Source organism: Gymnodraco acuticeps, unplaced genomic scaffold, assembly GCF_902827175.1.
Source record: "Gymnodraco acuticeps unplaced genomic scaffold, fGymAcu1.1, whole genome shotgun sequence".
Classification (NCBI taxonomy): Eukaryota; Metazoa; Chordata; class Actinopteri; order Perciformes; family Bathydraconidae; genus Gymnodraco; species Gymnodraco acuticeps.
This window is the reverse complement of record NW_022991233.1, coordinates 33,423-48,370: the sequence shown is the minus strand read 5'-3', so window position 1 is coordinate 48,370 and position 14,948 is coordinate 33,423. Positions and strand designations below refer to the sequence as shown.

The window sequence follows — 14,948 nt, the reverse complement described above, 5'->3', positions numbered from 1 at the left end:
GGTTTTTCTGTCTGTCTTTGTCGGTTCGTCTTTTGTTGTTGACTGTGTTCACCGGTGAGTGTTCTGTCTGTCCAAGTTCTATTTCGGTATCCTTGAAATAAAGGTGTATCAGTTTAATCTGCATTTGGGTCCTGCTTCCTTCGCTCTACCGTGACAGAACGAACCGACCAAGAATGGACCCAGCATGCTTGAGGAATGACTTTAGATATGCCTCCAGTACTGAAGAGAGGCAGTCAGTTATTTCTGCGGCACGCCAGGAGGTAACCTCAAGGCCCTGGTTGAGGGAGTTGCTCCCCGAGTGGGTGGAGGACTTTTTGGGCAGCTTTGAGGTCAAACCTCTTTCCCGGCCTGCTAGCTCCAGGCATGCTAGCCCCCTGCCTCCCAATTCCTAACCTGACACCATACGTCTCGGTGTGTTCCGTCTGGAGTCAACCTCTGCTTTTTCCCCAGTTCCTGGAACTCTGGCTTATGGAGGTCCACAGAGTATTCAGGCGGCTGCTAAGAGGAGTCGTCGCAAGGCCAGGCTAGCAGCCCGAGCAGCCATGGATCCGGCTACAGAACCGGCCCACACAGCCATGGTTTCAGACCAAGTTCTGGCCCCAGCAGCCATGGATTCGGCTCCAGAACCTGACCTTACAGCCATTTTTCCGGCTCCAGAACCGGACCTTACAGCCATGTTTCCGGCTCCAGAACCGGACCTTACAGCCATGTTTCCGGCTTCAGAACCGGACCTTACAGCCATGATTCTGGCTTCAATTCCGGCTCCAGAGCCGGACCTTACAGCCAGGTTTCCGGCTTCAGAACCGGACCTTACAGCCATGATTCTGGCTTCAATTCCGGCTCCAGAACCGGACCTTACAGCCAGGTTTCCGGCTTCAGAACCGGACCTTACAGCCATGATTCTGGCTTCAATTCCGGCTCCAGAACCGGACCTTACAGCCATGTTTCCGGCTCCAGAACCGGACCTTACAGCCATGATTCTGGCTTCAATTCCGGCCCCCGCAGCCATGGTTCCAGACCCAGCTCTTGCCCCAGCTGCCATAGTCCCATCTCTGGTCCCCTCTCTAGTCTCTTCTCGAGTTCCCCCTCTAGTCCCTTCCCAAGTCCCTTCTCAGGTCACTTCTCTAGTCCCATCTCCAGTTCCCTCTCGAGTTCCCTCTCCAGTTCCCTCTCGAGTCCCCTGTCGAGTCCCCTCTCCAGTCCCATCTCAAGTGCCCTCTCGAGTCTCCTCTCAAGTCACCCCTCGAGTCCCCTCTCCAGTTCCCTCCTCTAGTCCCTCCTTTAGTCCCTCCTCGAGTCCCTCTCTAGTTCCCCTCTCAAGTCCCCTCTCGAGTTCCCTTCTCTAGTTCCTCCTCTAGTACCTCCTCAGCTCACTTCTCTAGTCCCTTCTCTAGTCCATTCTCAAGTCCTTTCTCTAGTCCCAACTCTAGTCCCATCTCAAGTCCCCTCTCGAGTCCCCTCTCGAGTTCCCTCTCCAGTCCCAACTCAAGTCCCTACTGAAGTGCCGTTGGAGGTTCCGCTGGGGCTCCTGCCAACTCCATGTTCTGTCCCGTTGGGGGTCCCGCCGACTACTCTCCTGCCGGGGGTCCTGCCAACCCTACGTCCTGTGCCGATGGAGGTTCTGCTGGGGGTCCTGCCGGCTCCATGTCCAGTCCCGTTGGAGGTCCCGCCGACTACTCTTCTGCCGGGGGTCCTGCCAACCCCTTGTCCTGTCCCGTTGGAGGTCCCGCCGTCTACTCTCCTGCCGGGGGTCCTGCCAGCTCCTTGTCCTGTCTCGTTGGAGGCCCCGCCGACTACGCTCCTGTCGGGGGTCCTGCCAACCACTTGTCCTGTCCCATTGGAGGTCCCGCCGTCTACTCTCCTGCCGGGGGTCCTGCCAACCCCTTGTCCTGTCCCGTTGGAGGTCCCGCCGTCTACTCTCCTGCCAGGGGTACTGCCAGCTCCTTGTCCTGTCTCATTGGAGGTCCCGCCGACTACTCTCCTGCCGGGGGTCCTGCCAACCCTATGTCCTGTCCCGTTGGAGGTCCTGCCGTCTACTCTCCTGCTGGGGGTCCTGCCAACCCCTTGTCCTGTTCCGTTGGAGGCCCCGCCATCCTCTGTCTCGCCGGGGGTCCTGCCAATCCCGTGTCCTGGTCCTCTTCCGTGGGGGATCCTGCCGAGGCCTGTCCCACCAGCTCCGGTTCCTGTCCGGCCGACACCGGGTCCTCCCCGGCCTCCGGAGCTCTCTGGTCTGCGCCCTCGAGCCCGACCCCCTGAGAGCCGCGGTCTTCGCCCTCGATCCAGGCCCCCTGTGAGCCGTAGTCTTCGCCCTCGAGCCCGGCCCCCTGAGAGCCGCGGTCTTCGCCCTCGGTCCCGGCCCTCTGTGACCCGTGGTCTTCGCCCGCGAGCCCGGCCCCCTGACTCTTCCTGCCGCTGCCCTCGTCCTCGAGCCCGGCCCCCTGACTCTTCCTGCCGCTGCCTTCGCCCTCATGCTCGGCCGCCCGAGTTCCCCACCTTAGACTCTGCCTTGCCCCCGGGCCGTCCGCTCGAATCCCCCTTTTTGAACTCTGCCTTGCCCCCGGGCCATCCGCCCGAGATCCCTTCCTGGTCCCCTCTATTGTGCCTCTGGGCGGTCAGCTCAGTCCTGTCCTCCTGACCCCGTCCACCCACCCTGGTGGCCTAGTGATACGTCCCTCCTCCTGACCCCCTCCACCCACCCTGCTTGAGGTGTTGGACTTTTTTTTTTTTTTTTGGGACGTCTGGGATCCGTCCCTTGAGGGGGGGGTACTGTCACGATCTGTCTTTGTGGTGTTTTGTCTTGTCTATATCTGTTTTTGGTTTTCTGTCTGTCTGCGTTGTGTTTTGTCTTGTTTGGATCTGTCTGTGGTTCCCTGTCGTTAGTTTCCCTGGTGTGTCTGATTACCCGATTGTGTTCACCTGTGGCCTTTGTGTTTTCTCCTCCCTCCTCACATGTGTCTTGTTTGTGAGATTAGTCTTGTGTGTATTTAAGTTCTGGTTTTTCTGTCTGTCTTTGTCGGTTCGTCTTTTGTTGTTGACTGTGTTCACCGGTGAGTGTTCTGTCTGTCCAAGTTCTATTTCGGTATCCTTGAAATAAAGGTGTATCAGTTTAATCTGCATTTTGGTCCTGCTTCCTTCGCTCTACCGTGACACCGTCCTCGTCCGATCCACCACTCGCACTCCATCGTTATTGTAGTCCACAGGGAACCCGAAATGTTCCCACACAGCTGATTTAAAAGAAGCAGGTGGGTTCTAGCTCCTGTGTGTTATCTGAAATCGCCATACTAACTTTTCTTCTTCTTCATTTGTTGTTTAAGGGCGGCTGGCAAACAGCTTTTAGGCGCAATACCGCCCCCTGGATTATAAATAGTGTAGTGGATACTGCCCTGAATGACAGACTTTTTTCCCACTCGTAAAAAAAAGGCGTATTCGTTGTGTGACTGCATGTGCCGAACCGCGACGTCCGAACCGTGACGGTACGGGACGAATACGGATACCGTTACACCCCTACCGGATTGTGATGATTGGAAAAACTGGAGCTGGGAAGAGCGCCACAGGAAACACCATTTTGGGAAAAGAGTACTTTAAATCAGAGTTTTCTTTTGAATCTCTGACTAAAGACTGTGCTAAGGCCTTTGGTGTAGTGGAGGGACAAAAGGTTGCTGTCATTGGCCTTCCAGGTCTGTTTGACACCAGAACTGATGAAAAAAAGACCAGAAACGATGTTGGCCAGAGCATTTCTTATGCTTCACATGGACCTCATGTCTTCCTGGTCGTCATCAGACTGGGCAGATTCACAGATGAAGAAAACCAGACAGTGAAGAAGATTCAGGAAATCTTTGGAAAAGATGCAGACAGATACAGCATGGTTCTCTTTACCCACGGTAATCTGCTCAAAGGAACACCTATCGAAGAGTTCCTGAAACACAGCAAAGTGCTGCAGGAACTTGTGGCCAGATGTAACGGGCAGTACCACGTCTTCAATAATGAGATGGAGGATCGTTCTCAGGTCAGAGAGCTGCTCGACAAGATCAGAAACATAGCAGAGAAGAACGGAGGAAGTTATTACACCAATGAAATGTTCCAGAAGGTAGAGAGGGCCATAGAAGAGGAAACACAGAGAATCCTTAAAGAGAGAGAAGAGGAAATGTGAAAAGAGAAGGAGGAAATGCAGAAGAATATATCGGAAAAGTATGAGCAACTAATGAAGGAAATGAAAGATGACAGAAGAGGTTTCTCAATACTCTAATTTCCCCTCCTCGACTCCTCGGTCCTCCGGTAGTGACCCGGATATGGATTTCAGCGCACCATGTTGAAGGACATCTATTTTCTCTAAATGCACATCGAGGATCGAGGATCGAGGAGGCTCTCTGGAGGAGCTCTAACCGAGGAGACACTGATGGTTCCTCCACGACTCCTCCGCGGATGCATTTCCGGGAACGGTGGAGGCGTGACTCACGGCCGGACTTATCTCAGCCAATGACAGCTCTGCATGCATCCCCTGGATATTATTTTAGTAACTGCTTTCATCGCGATGAGAGAGAACAGCTGTGAGGTCCGTGCAGAAAGCAGAAAAATGTGTATAATATATATCATGGTAACTGGCATCCCTAGCATTAGACCCATGTCGTCGCACGCATCTCTGCATTTAAAATTCGAATTCTTCTTCTCGCCTACAAAGCCCTTAATGGGCAGGCGCTAGGGCTGTGCAATTAATCGTATTTTAATCGCGATTACGATTATGGCTCGCGACGATTATGAAAACAGCATAATTGACAAAATACGATTATTTTGCTGGGTGCGCTTTCGCCCCTCCCTAAAAGCCCACTCGGCCACGTGGGAGTGACATGTGTTGTGAGTGTTCAGCGCGAGCGAAGATGTCAGAACAAGAGCAGCAACTCGTTAAAAAGAAGGGTACAACTATTTCCACTATTTGGAAGTACTTTGCCATTACATTTCACATGGCTAAAGATATGTGCCCAGTTAGCACTGTTAGCAACCAGGGCTTTAAGCAACTTGTCAACACGTTGGACAAGCGTTACGCGATGCTGTCTCTGTATTATTTCAGCAGGTCTGCGCTGCCTGCGCTATATGACAAATGCCGTGGGGAAGTTGAGAGAGATGTGGCTTCAGCTGACTACTTTGCTACCACAACAGACCTATGGTCTAGCCCAGGGGTGCCCAACCAGTCGATCGCAAGATGTGTCTACAAATAGAACAACAATATTCTGTTTTATCGTTAATGTCCTGTAACATAATCTTCCTGTGCCAAAATAATGCACTTGAACGCATCAAAGCTTTGTGATTGGCCGGCGTCACATGTGTCGGAGCGTGGCTGAGGGTCTTCAGTACAGGTGGCAATATTGTCACCTGCCTGCGCTCATCTCTGAAACCAGACCATGAACAGGCTGGTGTTTCTTGCAAAGCATCTTTAAGAGATGACATGAGCAGCCTTACCAGCATTTGCCATGGTGGCCTACATTTTTTTATTTGGTCTTAAATTGTAGTTCAACATTTATTTCCTGTTACTTCTGGACCATGACGGTGGGCCAGCCTTCAACGTTTAACTGAGTGGAATATGTTGAATATGTTTTACCAAAATGTTGGCTATATGTTAAGGAGTGTTCAGTAGGTTGTGACAGTGCACTGCAACATGTTTGATTTCATTTATTTTGGTCCAATTTATTTGTATTTATCATATTAATAATATATGTTTAGTATGGTTTTGGAAGTGCGCTCCAACATATTTGTTCTTGTTTATTGGTAAAATATTATTTGTTTTAAAGTTCAATAAATGGTCAATGAATAATCGTCAAAATAATCGTGATATCAATTATTGACCCAAATAATCGTGATTATGATTTTTGCCATAATCGCACAGCCCTAGCAGGCGCCATCTTACCTTAAATAACTCATTATACTCATTATACTCATTATAGCTTTTTTGTGCCGCTCCTCCGTTGGCACTCAGTCGTTTTTTCGAGAATTTTTTTAAACTTCATTTTTGATTATTTTAAGATATAATTGACCATTTACTTTACTTTTTTCGTCTTTCCACGGGTGGGGGCGCATGGCAGGCCGCCTATGAGCTCCCAAATTCAGCCTGGAACCTCCGGGAATTGTGGGCTAAGCTCCATAAACTGACAAAGTCACCCAGAAATGTCACTTTTATAGCCCAAACATATATAATACAAATACATTTAAATAGTAAAAGGTACAATTGTGCTCCGAATTACCCGGAATTTGATCTATATAGCCCCATGATAGTGAATAAAAATCATTTTCATGGAAAAAAGTGTTAAAACGCCTGATTAATATGTTCGTAATGATGGCAGCAGGTTCACTGCTGTTAGCAGGGTCTCACACTCACAGGCACCTATGCAGAGATCCAGGGTGATGCACAAGGCTTTTCTACCCAGCAATGAGTCTCTGAAAGCTGAGGAAAGGTGCTTTGAATACAGAGAGAGCACCCAGAGAGAAGCGGGGTGTGAGACTCACACAGAGACACAGAGAGCTCCTTGCAGCACATGGCTCTCCCACCCAGACTGCACCCAGAGGACAGGCTGCTTCACAACACTTTTTAACAAAGGAAAGCAGCTTGAATCGTGGGTACATGAGTGTTAAAAGTGCATTCAACTGTTTTAATTCAAATGCACATTTGACTGCATAAACAGCCGGTCATATGGACAGGAAACTGTCCATTTCGTCCACATTTGACTCATGAAATGTACAAGAAGATAAGTACAGCAGAGTCACTGCTGTTAGCAGGGTCTCACACTCACAGGCACACAGGCAGAGACTCAGTGTGATGCAAATGGCTATTCCACCCAGCAATAAGTCTTTGAAAGCTGGGGAAAAGTGCTGTGAATAGAGGGAGAGAGCAGCCAGAGAGAAGCGGGGTGTGAGAGCCACAGAGCGCACCCAGAGAGATCCTTGCAGCGCATGGCTCTTGCACCCAGACTGCACCCAGAGAACAGGCTGCTTCACAACACTTTACAAGCCAGGAAAAGTGATTTAATCCTGGGTATACATGTTTTAAATAGTCTGATACCTCCAGGGTGCATCACCACATTTTACAAGCCAGGGAAGGTGCCTGAATCCTGGGTAAACATTGTTTAATTGTTTAAGTGGTTTTAAATGTGTGAAACAGTGTTTTGTCACTTTCAAAACTCTCCCGTCATTGACCGGAGAAATTGGGTCGATGTTGTATTCAATCTGACCGTTAATATTCCAGTGAGACGAAGTATGTACATTTACCGGAGTGATCCCATGTTCATTTAGTCCCAAAACCGGAGCATTCCCTCACCCAGTACGGACAGACGTGCAATAGATACCGTGTGTAAATCGAAAAGATAATACATTTACAACATAGGTAGACCAAATGTTTGGAAATGCATGTGTGTATAACAGAGTTGGGTGTAACGCGTTACAAAGTAATATACTTTAGTCGGTGACGGAGTAGTGTAACGCGCTACTTTTATAATTCAGTAATCACACTACAGTTACTAACGCGTTACTTCGTTACTTACTAAAATCAGTCATAATCAAACCTCAACAAGCACCTGCAAAGAACACATGCTAAGGTGAAGCTAACGCACAGCTCTTTGTTGTTTGTTTATATCACGCAGTCTGTTCTTCTTCTCTGTTTTCCGGTTGTTGCCTGTTTTGAATGACGAATACACACTACCGCCGCCTGCTGGTAAGGAGAGTTATTGCCACTCACGCATGCGCAGTTCGTATGTGCTCGGCTGAAGTCTTTGCGGTGTGTTCCAGTCTGGTTCCAGTGCAACACATGGCCAACACGCAGGAGAACACGCCGACGCAACAGCGTGAGCAGAGATAGACTGCAATATACAGATAGCAGGAGATACATTTGAAACTTTAGCAGTCTGCGTGATCTGCCTGCAGGGAGGGGCGGGCCGGCCCTGCGAGTAAAGTAACGAGTAAAGTAACGAGTTACTTTATGTAGAGAGTAACGAAGTAGTGTAATATATTACTTTTTTTTAGTAATGACCCCATCTCTGGTCTATAATAAGAAGATGAATCCACGAGGATGTCAGCAATCTTGTGGGAGCCATCAGGGAAGTAGTATGGTGAGAGTCTGGCAGGACCGCAGAGACAGGTTCAGCCGTGTTTCTTGTCCCGTGATTACCCCTCTCTGTATTTAGTCTTGTCTTTCCCTGTGTTCCCCTGTCGGTTCATTGTTTGTCTTTCATGTCTCCCTCCATGTTGGTCACGGTCAGTTTTGTTTGTTAATGCTACTTGTGTTTTTTCGTGCCATGTTTATGTTCATCAGCTTTTAAATAAAGCTCGTTTTTGTTTCTAGACCTTTTACCTTTTTTATAGCATTTGGGTCCTACCTTTTCCGCAAATCTTAACAAAAACCAGAAACACTCGTAATTTGTATTCATGTGGAGTCATTTTCAAACTCTCTGATTCTGAGAAGAGTTTACCTCCTAAAAACTCAAGTTTTATAAAGAGGAATGAGCACGTTAAATAAACAGTATCTCTCAAACAATCAAATATTTAATTAGGAACAAAGTTCGGTGCTGATCCTCTTCCAGGAATGTAGAAAAGCTTGATAACCCCCTCCCAATATTGTTTTATTACATGTTATGCCTGACTGGTGTGAGCTGGCGGTCAAAGGTCCAAGTACGGCTTTGCTAACTGCATGTTGTAAAGTACAGATAACATACTCTGCCTCTCACAAAGCTCCTCTCCGCTGATTCCTCAGTCACTGCTGAAGCTGAACCAGAGCAGAGCACACATCGTTTCTGTTCAGGGAAAATATTTGACGGTCATTAACCAGAGAGGTGAAATGGCGCAGCGAGGAAATCAACTCGACCAAGACATCATCTGCTGTTCGATCTGTCTGGATCTACTGAAGGACCCGGTGACTATCCCCTGTGGACACAGCTACTGCATGGACTGTATCAAACACCACTGGGATGGAGAGCGAATCCACAGCTGCCCTCAGTGCAGGTAGAGCGTCACACCGAGGCCTGTCCTGCTGAAGAACACCATGTTAGCAGCTTTAGTGGAGGAGCTGAAGAAGACTGGACCCCCAGCTGCTCCTGCTGATCTCTGCTATGCTGGAGCTGAAGATGTGTCCTGTGATGTCTGCACTGGGAGGAAACTGAGAGCCTTCAAGTCCTGTCTGCAGTGTGTGGCCTCTTACTGTGAGCAACACCTCCAGCCTCACTTTGAATCAGCTGCATTACAGAAACACAAGCTGGTGGAGCCCTCCAAGCAGCTCAGAGAGAACATGTGCTTTCGTCACGACGAGGTGATGAAGCTGTTCTGCCGTACTGATCAGCAGAGTATCTGTTATCTCTGCTCTGTGGACGAACACAAAGGCCACGACACGGTGTCAGCTGCAGCAGAGAGGACTGAGAGGCAGAGAGAGCTGGAGGGGAGTCGACTAAACATCCAGCAGAGGATCCAGGACGGAGAGAAGGAGGTGAAGCTGCTTCAGCAGGAGGTGGAGGCCGTCAATGGCTCTGCTGATAAAGCAGTGGAGGACAGTGAGGAGACGTTCACTGAGCTGATCCGTCTCATGGAGAAGAGAAGCTCTGAAGTGAAGCAGCAGCTCAGATCCCAGCAGAAGAGAGAAGTGAGTCGAGTCAGAGAGCTTCAGGAGATGCTGGAGTTGGAGCTCAGGGATCTGAAGAGAAGAGACACTGAGCTGGAGCAGCTCTCACTCACAGAGGATCACAACCAGTTCCTGCACAGCTACGCTTTAATGCCAGCACTCAGTAAATCTACAGAGTCATCCAGCATCAATATAGGTCCTCTGTATTACTTTGAGGATGTGACAGTGGCCCTGTCAGATGTCAGGGATAAACTACAGGACGTCCTGAGGGACAAGTGGACTGAAGAGGATGTTTTACGGCCACCACCAGAGCCAGAGACCAGAGCTGGATTCTTAAAATATTCACATGAATTCACTCTGGATCCAAACACAGCACACACTCGGCTGTTGTTATCTGAGGGGAACAGAAAAGCTACAGTATTGAGACAAACACAGCCCTATCCCAGTCACCCAGACAGATTCACTGATCATGAGCAGGTCCTGAGCCGAGAGAGTCTGACTGGCCGTCGTTACTGGGAGGTGGAGCGGAGAGGGGGGGTTTCTATAGCCGTCGCTTACAAGGAAACCACCAGATCAGGGGGGTTGAAGGATTCTAGATTTGGACACAATGACACATCCTGGACTTTAGACTGTTACAAAAAAGGTTATACATTCTGGTACAACAATGTCCATTCTCCCCTCTCAGTTCCCTGGTCTCGCAGAATAGGAGTGTACCTGGATCACAGTGAAGGTATTCTGTCCTTCTACAGCGTCACCGATGACACCATGACCCTCCTGGACCGAGTCCAGACCGCCTTCACTCAGCCGCTGCACGCTGGACTTTGGGTTTATTTATTTTCTGGAGAAACTGCTGAGTTCTGTAAACTCAAATAGACAGAAGGGATTCGCTCGGTTCTCAAACGTTTCCCTGGAGGAAGCCCTTTGTTATCATTACGTGAACTAACACTGCTGGCTGATTGTTGTGGGGTTTCTTCAGCTGTCAATCAAACATGAGGGGCGGGACCTCTATCTGTAGCTGTTGTGTAAGTGCTTGATTTCTTTAGCTGTGCATGGATGCTCTCACTGCTCATGGTGTGTTTCTCTGCAGGAACTCTTCTCTGCGTCCACATGTCGGAGGAAGATTTGTATTCATGTGGTTTCTTTGCTGCTGTTTCTCTTCCACTGCAGGGCTCTGCAGAGAGGAAGCAGACCTCCTTTATCCTGCACACTTTGTTCTCTCTGTGAGCGTAAAGATGTCTATAACCCCATGTGTTTGTTAGTATAGGTTTTATAGAGGTGTAATCATCCTGATCAGAATCAATAAGGAGAGGATTCATGATGTTCTCTTAGAGCGGAGATTGTGCTCAGACAGTGATTGTGTGGATTAGTCAGCTGTGATTATGGGAACATCCATATTTTTTAAATTATTATTATTACTGCAGATACTTATCATCTTAACATTAATCATGACAAGTTATTTTATGTAGCAGTAAAATCAAAGGACGTACAAATCAATAGCATAAATCTGCAGTTTGAAGATTTTAAAGGACGACCTTTGTCCATAGTTGCTGTGTTTACCCAGCATGCTCTCTGTTTGTGTTTGACTGCAGACAGAACAAAGACCCCCTCTCTTTTTGTTAGCCAATCAGCAACCACGGTAACCCCCCTCCACCTTATCACCTGAATCTCCCCCTAGAGAGGTTTTTTTAAACCAATCATCTCTCAGAGGGGCGTGGCCAGCAGCAGCTCATTAGCATTTCAAGCTACAGACACAGAATCAGCACTTTTGAATCAAAACAGTATAATAGGGGACCTTCAGTTAACCAGCGACATCTTGCAAGAAACAGCGTCTGAGGGCTACTTAACATTCAATAAACTATGAATGTGTCATACCCACTTAAGGGGAAGAAACTCAGCTTTCAGACAATATTAACCATTTTTAGCAAAACGAAACACAAGGGTAATAACGAAGGCTCTGAATTAGCCCTGAGCGAAAAAATGCTGACGCACTTAGCACAGAAATCACGGTAAAATACCCTTATTACTTATCGGATCTGCACAAACAAGGTATCGATTACCAAACTGAGATTCCACAGATTCCAGAAATGTTAGTATCATCACTGAAAACTCGCGGCATGGGAAACAAACCCAGACATCACACCACGTAGCTTTACAGAGCAAACACGGGACATTGTCTTACCTTTGCTATTTTTCTGATCAGAAGTTGTGTTCAATGGCATTAAAACGATAAAACCGCTGCTCAAGGTTAATCCAATGTGTCTGTGTCACTTTGAAATGATTACTGATAATCCATCATAACATTTTTACGTCATAACGGAGTTTTCATATATAGCTGCTATGATAGCTACTAGAGTGTATGACAGCTTCCGGTTTTGGGCATTCTGGCTGCGCAGCACTCATTCACCAATGGGTAATGTTTAGATGGATTTTGAGGAAGTTCCCCTCGATCCTATTGGCTCTAACGATTACAAAGAGATGTCAACCATCAAAATCAAATAATCGACCAAGGGGGGCCATAGATATGGAAAATCCACCCAAATGACCCCAGAAGTGGTTTTTTTGCTAAATCTTTCTAAAAAGGTCAAATGTCACTTGTTTTGCATCAATCTTGATACAGGGTACTTATTATATGTTATAGTTTGGATTCCTAAAGCTTTTAGTCTCCGATCCCATCATTCAAGGCTGGTTTTCACTATAAGTAATGTTTTTGTTGGACGAACACTATAATTTACATTTTTTACTATGTTCAATCTGAATTCTCTTTAAATTAAAAACATCTATATTGATTCTGACTTTTCTACATCCAACTCACAGGTTTATCATTACTTTGAGAACAAAGATTATTAATTTAACCCTTTTAGAAGATACGGTGATTTGTTCTGGGAAAGTCATTTTCGAGTCTGAGGCCTGAAAAACAGGCTCGGGGCTTAACAGGTTAAATCTTAACAACATTCAGGGTTAATCATTTAATCAATTCAACACTTTGTCCTGAATGTCACTTATTGATTTCTGTGCTCTATTTTATGAACAGTTTGTGTCATCAATGTTTGTTTATATGAAAATTCAATAAAATGTTGATTCATATAATAATTGATGTCCTCAGAAGTCATTCCCGTAAAATGTGTTTTTAAATATTTAGTAGTTTTTCCAAAATGTGGAACTTGAAACCTTTGTTTTAAACATTTATAATATTTGTATATAAGATCATTTATAGAGGAGTGTCTTTCTTATCCATCTATGTTTTATTATAGATTAAAAGGTACATTATGTTTTATAAGTAATGCTATATTTAAATTATTGAGTTGTTTATTTATACATATATGGTTTCTTTACCTCTGGTCACATTTTACATCATGAAAATAAAATGGACTTTATAAACTCGTCATCTCACGCCTAGACTACTGCAACTCCCTCCTGGCTGGTCTACCTGCATGTGCCATCCGACCTCTGCAGCTCATCCAGAATGCAGCGGCTCGTCTGGTTTTCAACCTTCCTAAATGTTCCCACACCACGCTGCTCCTCCGCTCCCTTCACTGGCTTCCGGTAACTGCTAGAATCCACTTCTAGACACTGGTACTTGCGTACCATGCTGCGAATGGATCTGGCCCTTCCTACATCCAGGACATGGTTAAACTGTACACCCCAGCACGTGCACTACGCTCTGCATCAGCCAAACGACTCGCTGCACCCTCGCTGCGAGGGGGACCCAAGTTCCCATCAGCAGAAAAACGTGGGTTTGCTATCCTGGCTCAAAAATGGTGGAATGAGCTCCCCATTGACATCAGGACGGCAGATAGCTTACACACCTTCCAGACTGAAAACTCATCTCTTTCGACTCCACTTTGCAGAATTACTAACAAAGCACTTATATAATAATAAAGGACTGGCTTATCTAAAGCCAGTTGAGTAGCACTTGAAATGTTTGGCTCTATGAAGTCTGATGTACTTTATGATTCTGTTTTCTTCAAGGTTGTATTTTGTTGGTCGAACGCACTTATTGTAAGTCGCTTTGAATAAAAGCGTCAGCTAAATGCAATGTAATGTAATGTAATAATGTAGTGTAATAAACACATGTTTTCCTCAGAATCTTTAGGTACGTACAAATCAGAAGACTTCATTTATTGGGGTTTTATTTCTAAAAACTAAGAAGTTAGAGAAAAAACGTTTAATGGAAAATAAAATAAAATAGATTAAACATATTTTTATTTTTATATAAGAATTTAAAATGAAATGAGTAATACAAATAAAAGAAGAAAGAAAGAAGAAAGAAATGTATATAGGAATACAAAAATTAAATGTGCTTTAAAAATTAAATAAAAAATAAATGAGAAGTAAAAAATGTATATAAGAAGTGTAAGCTTTAAACAACCCTCCTGTTATCTCCATCAGAACAACCTTCTGGATCCGCACCAGTCTGGTTTCAAGGCAAGTCACTCCACAGAAACTGCTCTCATTGCTGTCACGGAGGAACTGCACACTGCCAAAGCAGCATCCCTCTCCTCTGTCATCATCCTGTTGGACCTGTCTGCTGCATTCGACACGGTGAATCATCAGATCCTCCTTCGCACTCTCCAAGCACTTGGAGTTTCAGGCTCTGCACTTTCCCTCCTCACCTCATACCTCAAAGACCGTACCTACAGGGTAACTTGGAGAGGGTCTGAGTCCGACCCTTGTCAATTAACTACAGGGGTCCCTCAGGGCTCTGTTCTTGGTCCCCTCCTCTTCTCCCTCTACACAAACTCGCTCGGATCAGTCATTAGCCCGCATGGTTTTTCTTACCACTGCTACGCTGACGACACCCAATTAATTCTGTCCTTTCCCCGCTCAGAGACCCAGGTCGTCGCACGCATCTCTGCTTGTCTAGCTGACATCTCTCAGTGGATGTCTGCTCACCACCTCAAGCTCAACCTTGACAAGACTGAGCTGCTCTTCCTTCCGGGAAAAGATTGTCCCACTCTTGACCTAACAATCAACATCGGCACCGCTGTTGTTTCCCCGACTCAGACTGCAAGGAATCTGGGTGTGACCCTAGATAACAACCTGTCCTTCACTGCAAACATCGCTGCTACAACCCGCTGCTGCAGATACACGCTTTACAACATCAGGAGGATACGTCCCCAGCTGACACAGAAAGCCACGCAGGTTCTGTCAACAGAAACACGTGGGTTTGCTATCCTGGCTCCAAAATTGTGGAATGAGCTCCCCATTGACATCAGGGACAGCAGAAAGCTTGCACATGTTTGGCTCTATGAAACCTGATGTACTATATGATTCTGTTTTCTTCAAGTTTGTATCTTCTTGGTCGAATGCACTTATTGTAAGTCGCTTTCGATAAAAGCCTCAGCTAAATGAAATGTAA

The 14,948-nt window shown here is 46.6% G+C and overlaps 1 protein-coding gene and 1 pseudogene across 1 annotated transcript; both read left to right on the top strand.

The window, feature by feature from the left end:
* The first annotated feature begins 3,444 nt into the window (after positions 1-3,444).
* Positions 3,445-4,150, top strand: LOC117561832 (GTPase IMAP family member 4-like). Its single transcript, XM_034239435.1, has one exon. The coding sequence runs from the start codon at positions 3,518-3,520 to the stop codon at positions 4,148-4,150; it is 633 nt and encodes a 210-aa protein (XP_034095326.1). The 5' UTR covers positions 3,445-3,517.
* A 4,429-nt stretch (positions 4,151-8,579) lies between these two features.
* Positions 8,580-11,276, top strand: LOC117561831 (annotated as a pseudogene).
* Positions 11,277-14,948: the final 3,672 nt, after the last annotated feature.

What these genes read in the sequence shown, in the direction of transcription:
- LOC117561832 (XM_034239435.1), top strand. Translation starts at nt 3,518, where the DNA reads ATGATTGGAAAAACTGGAGCTGGGAAGAGCGCCACAGGAAACACCATT.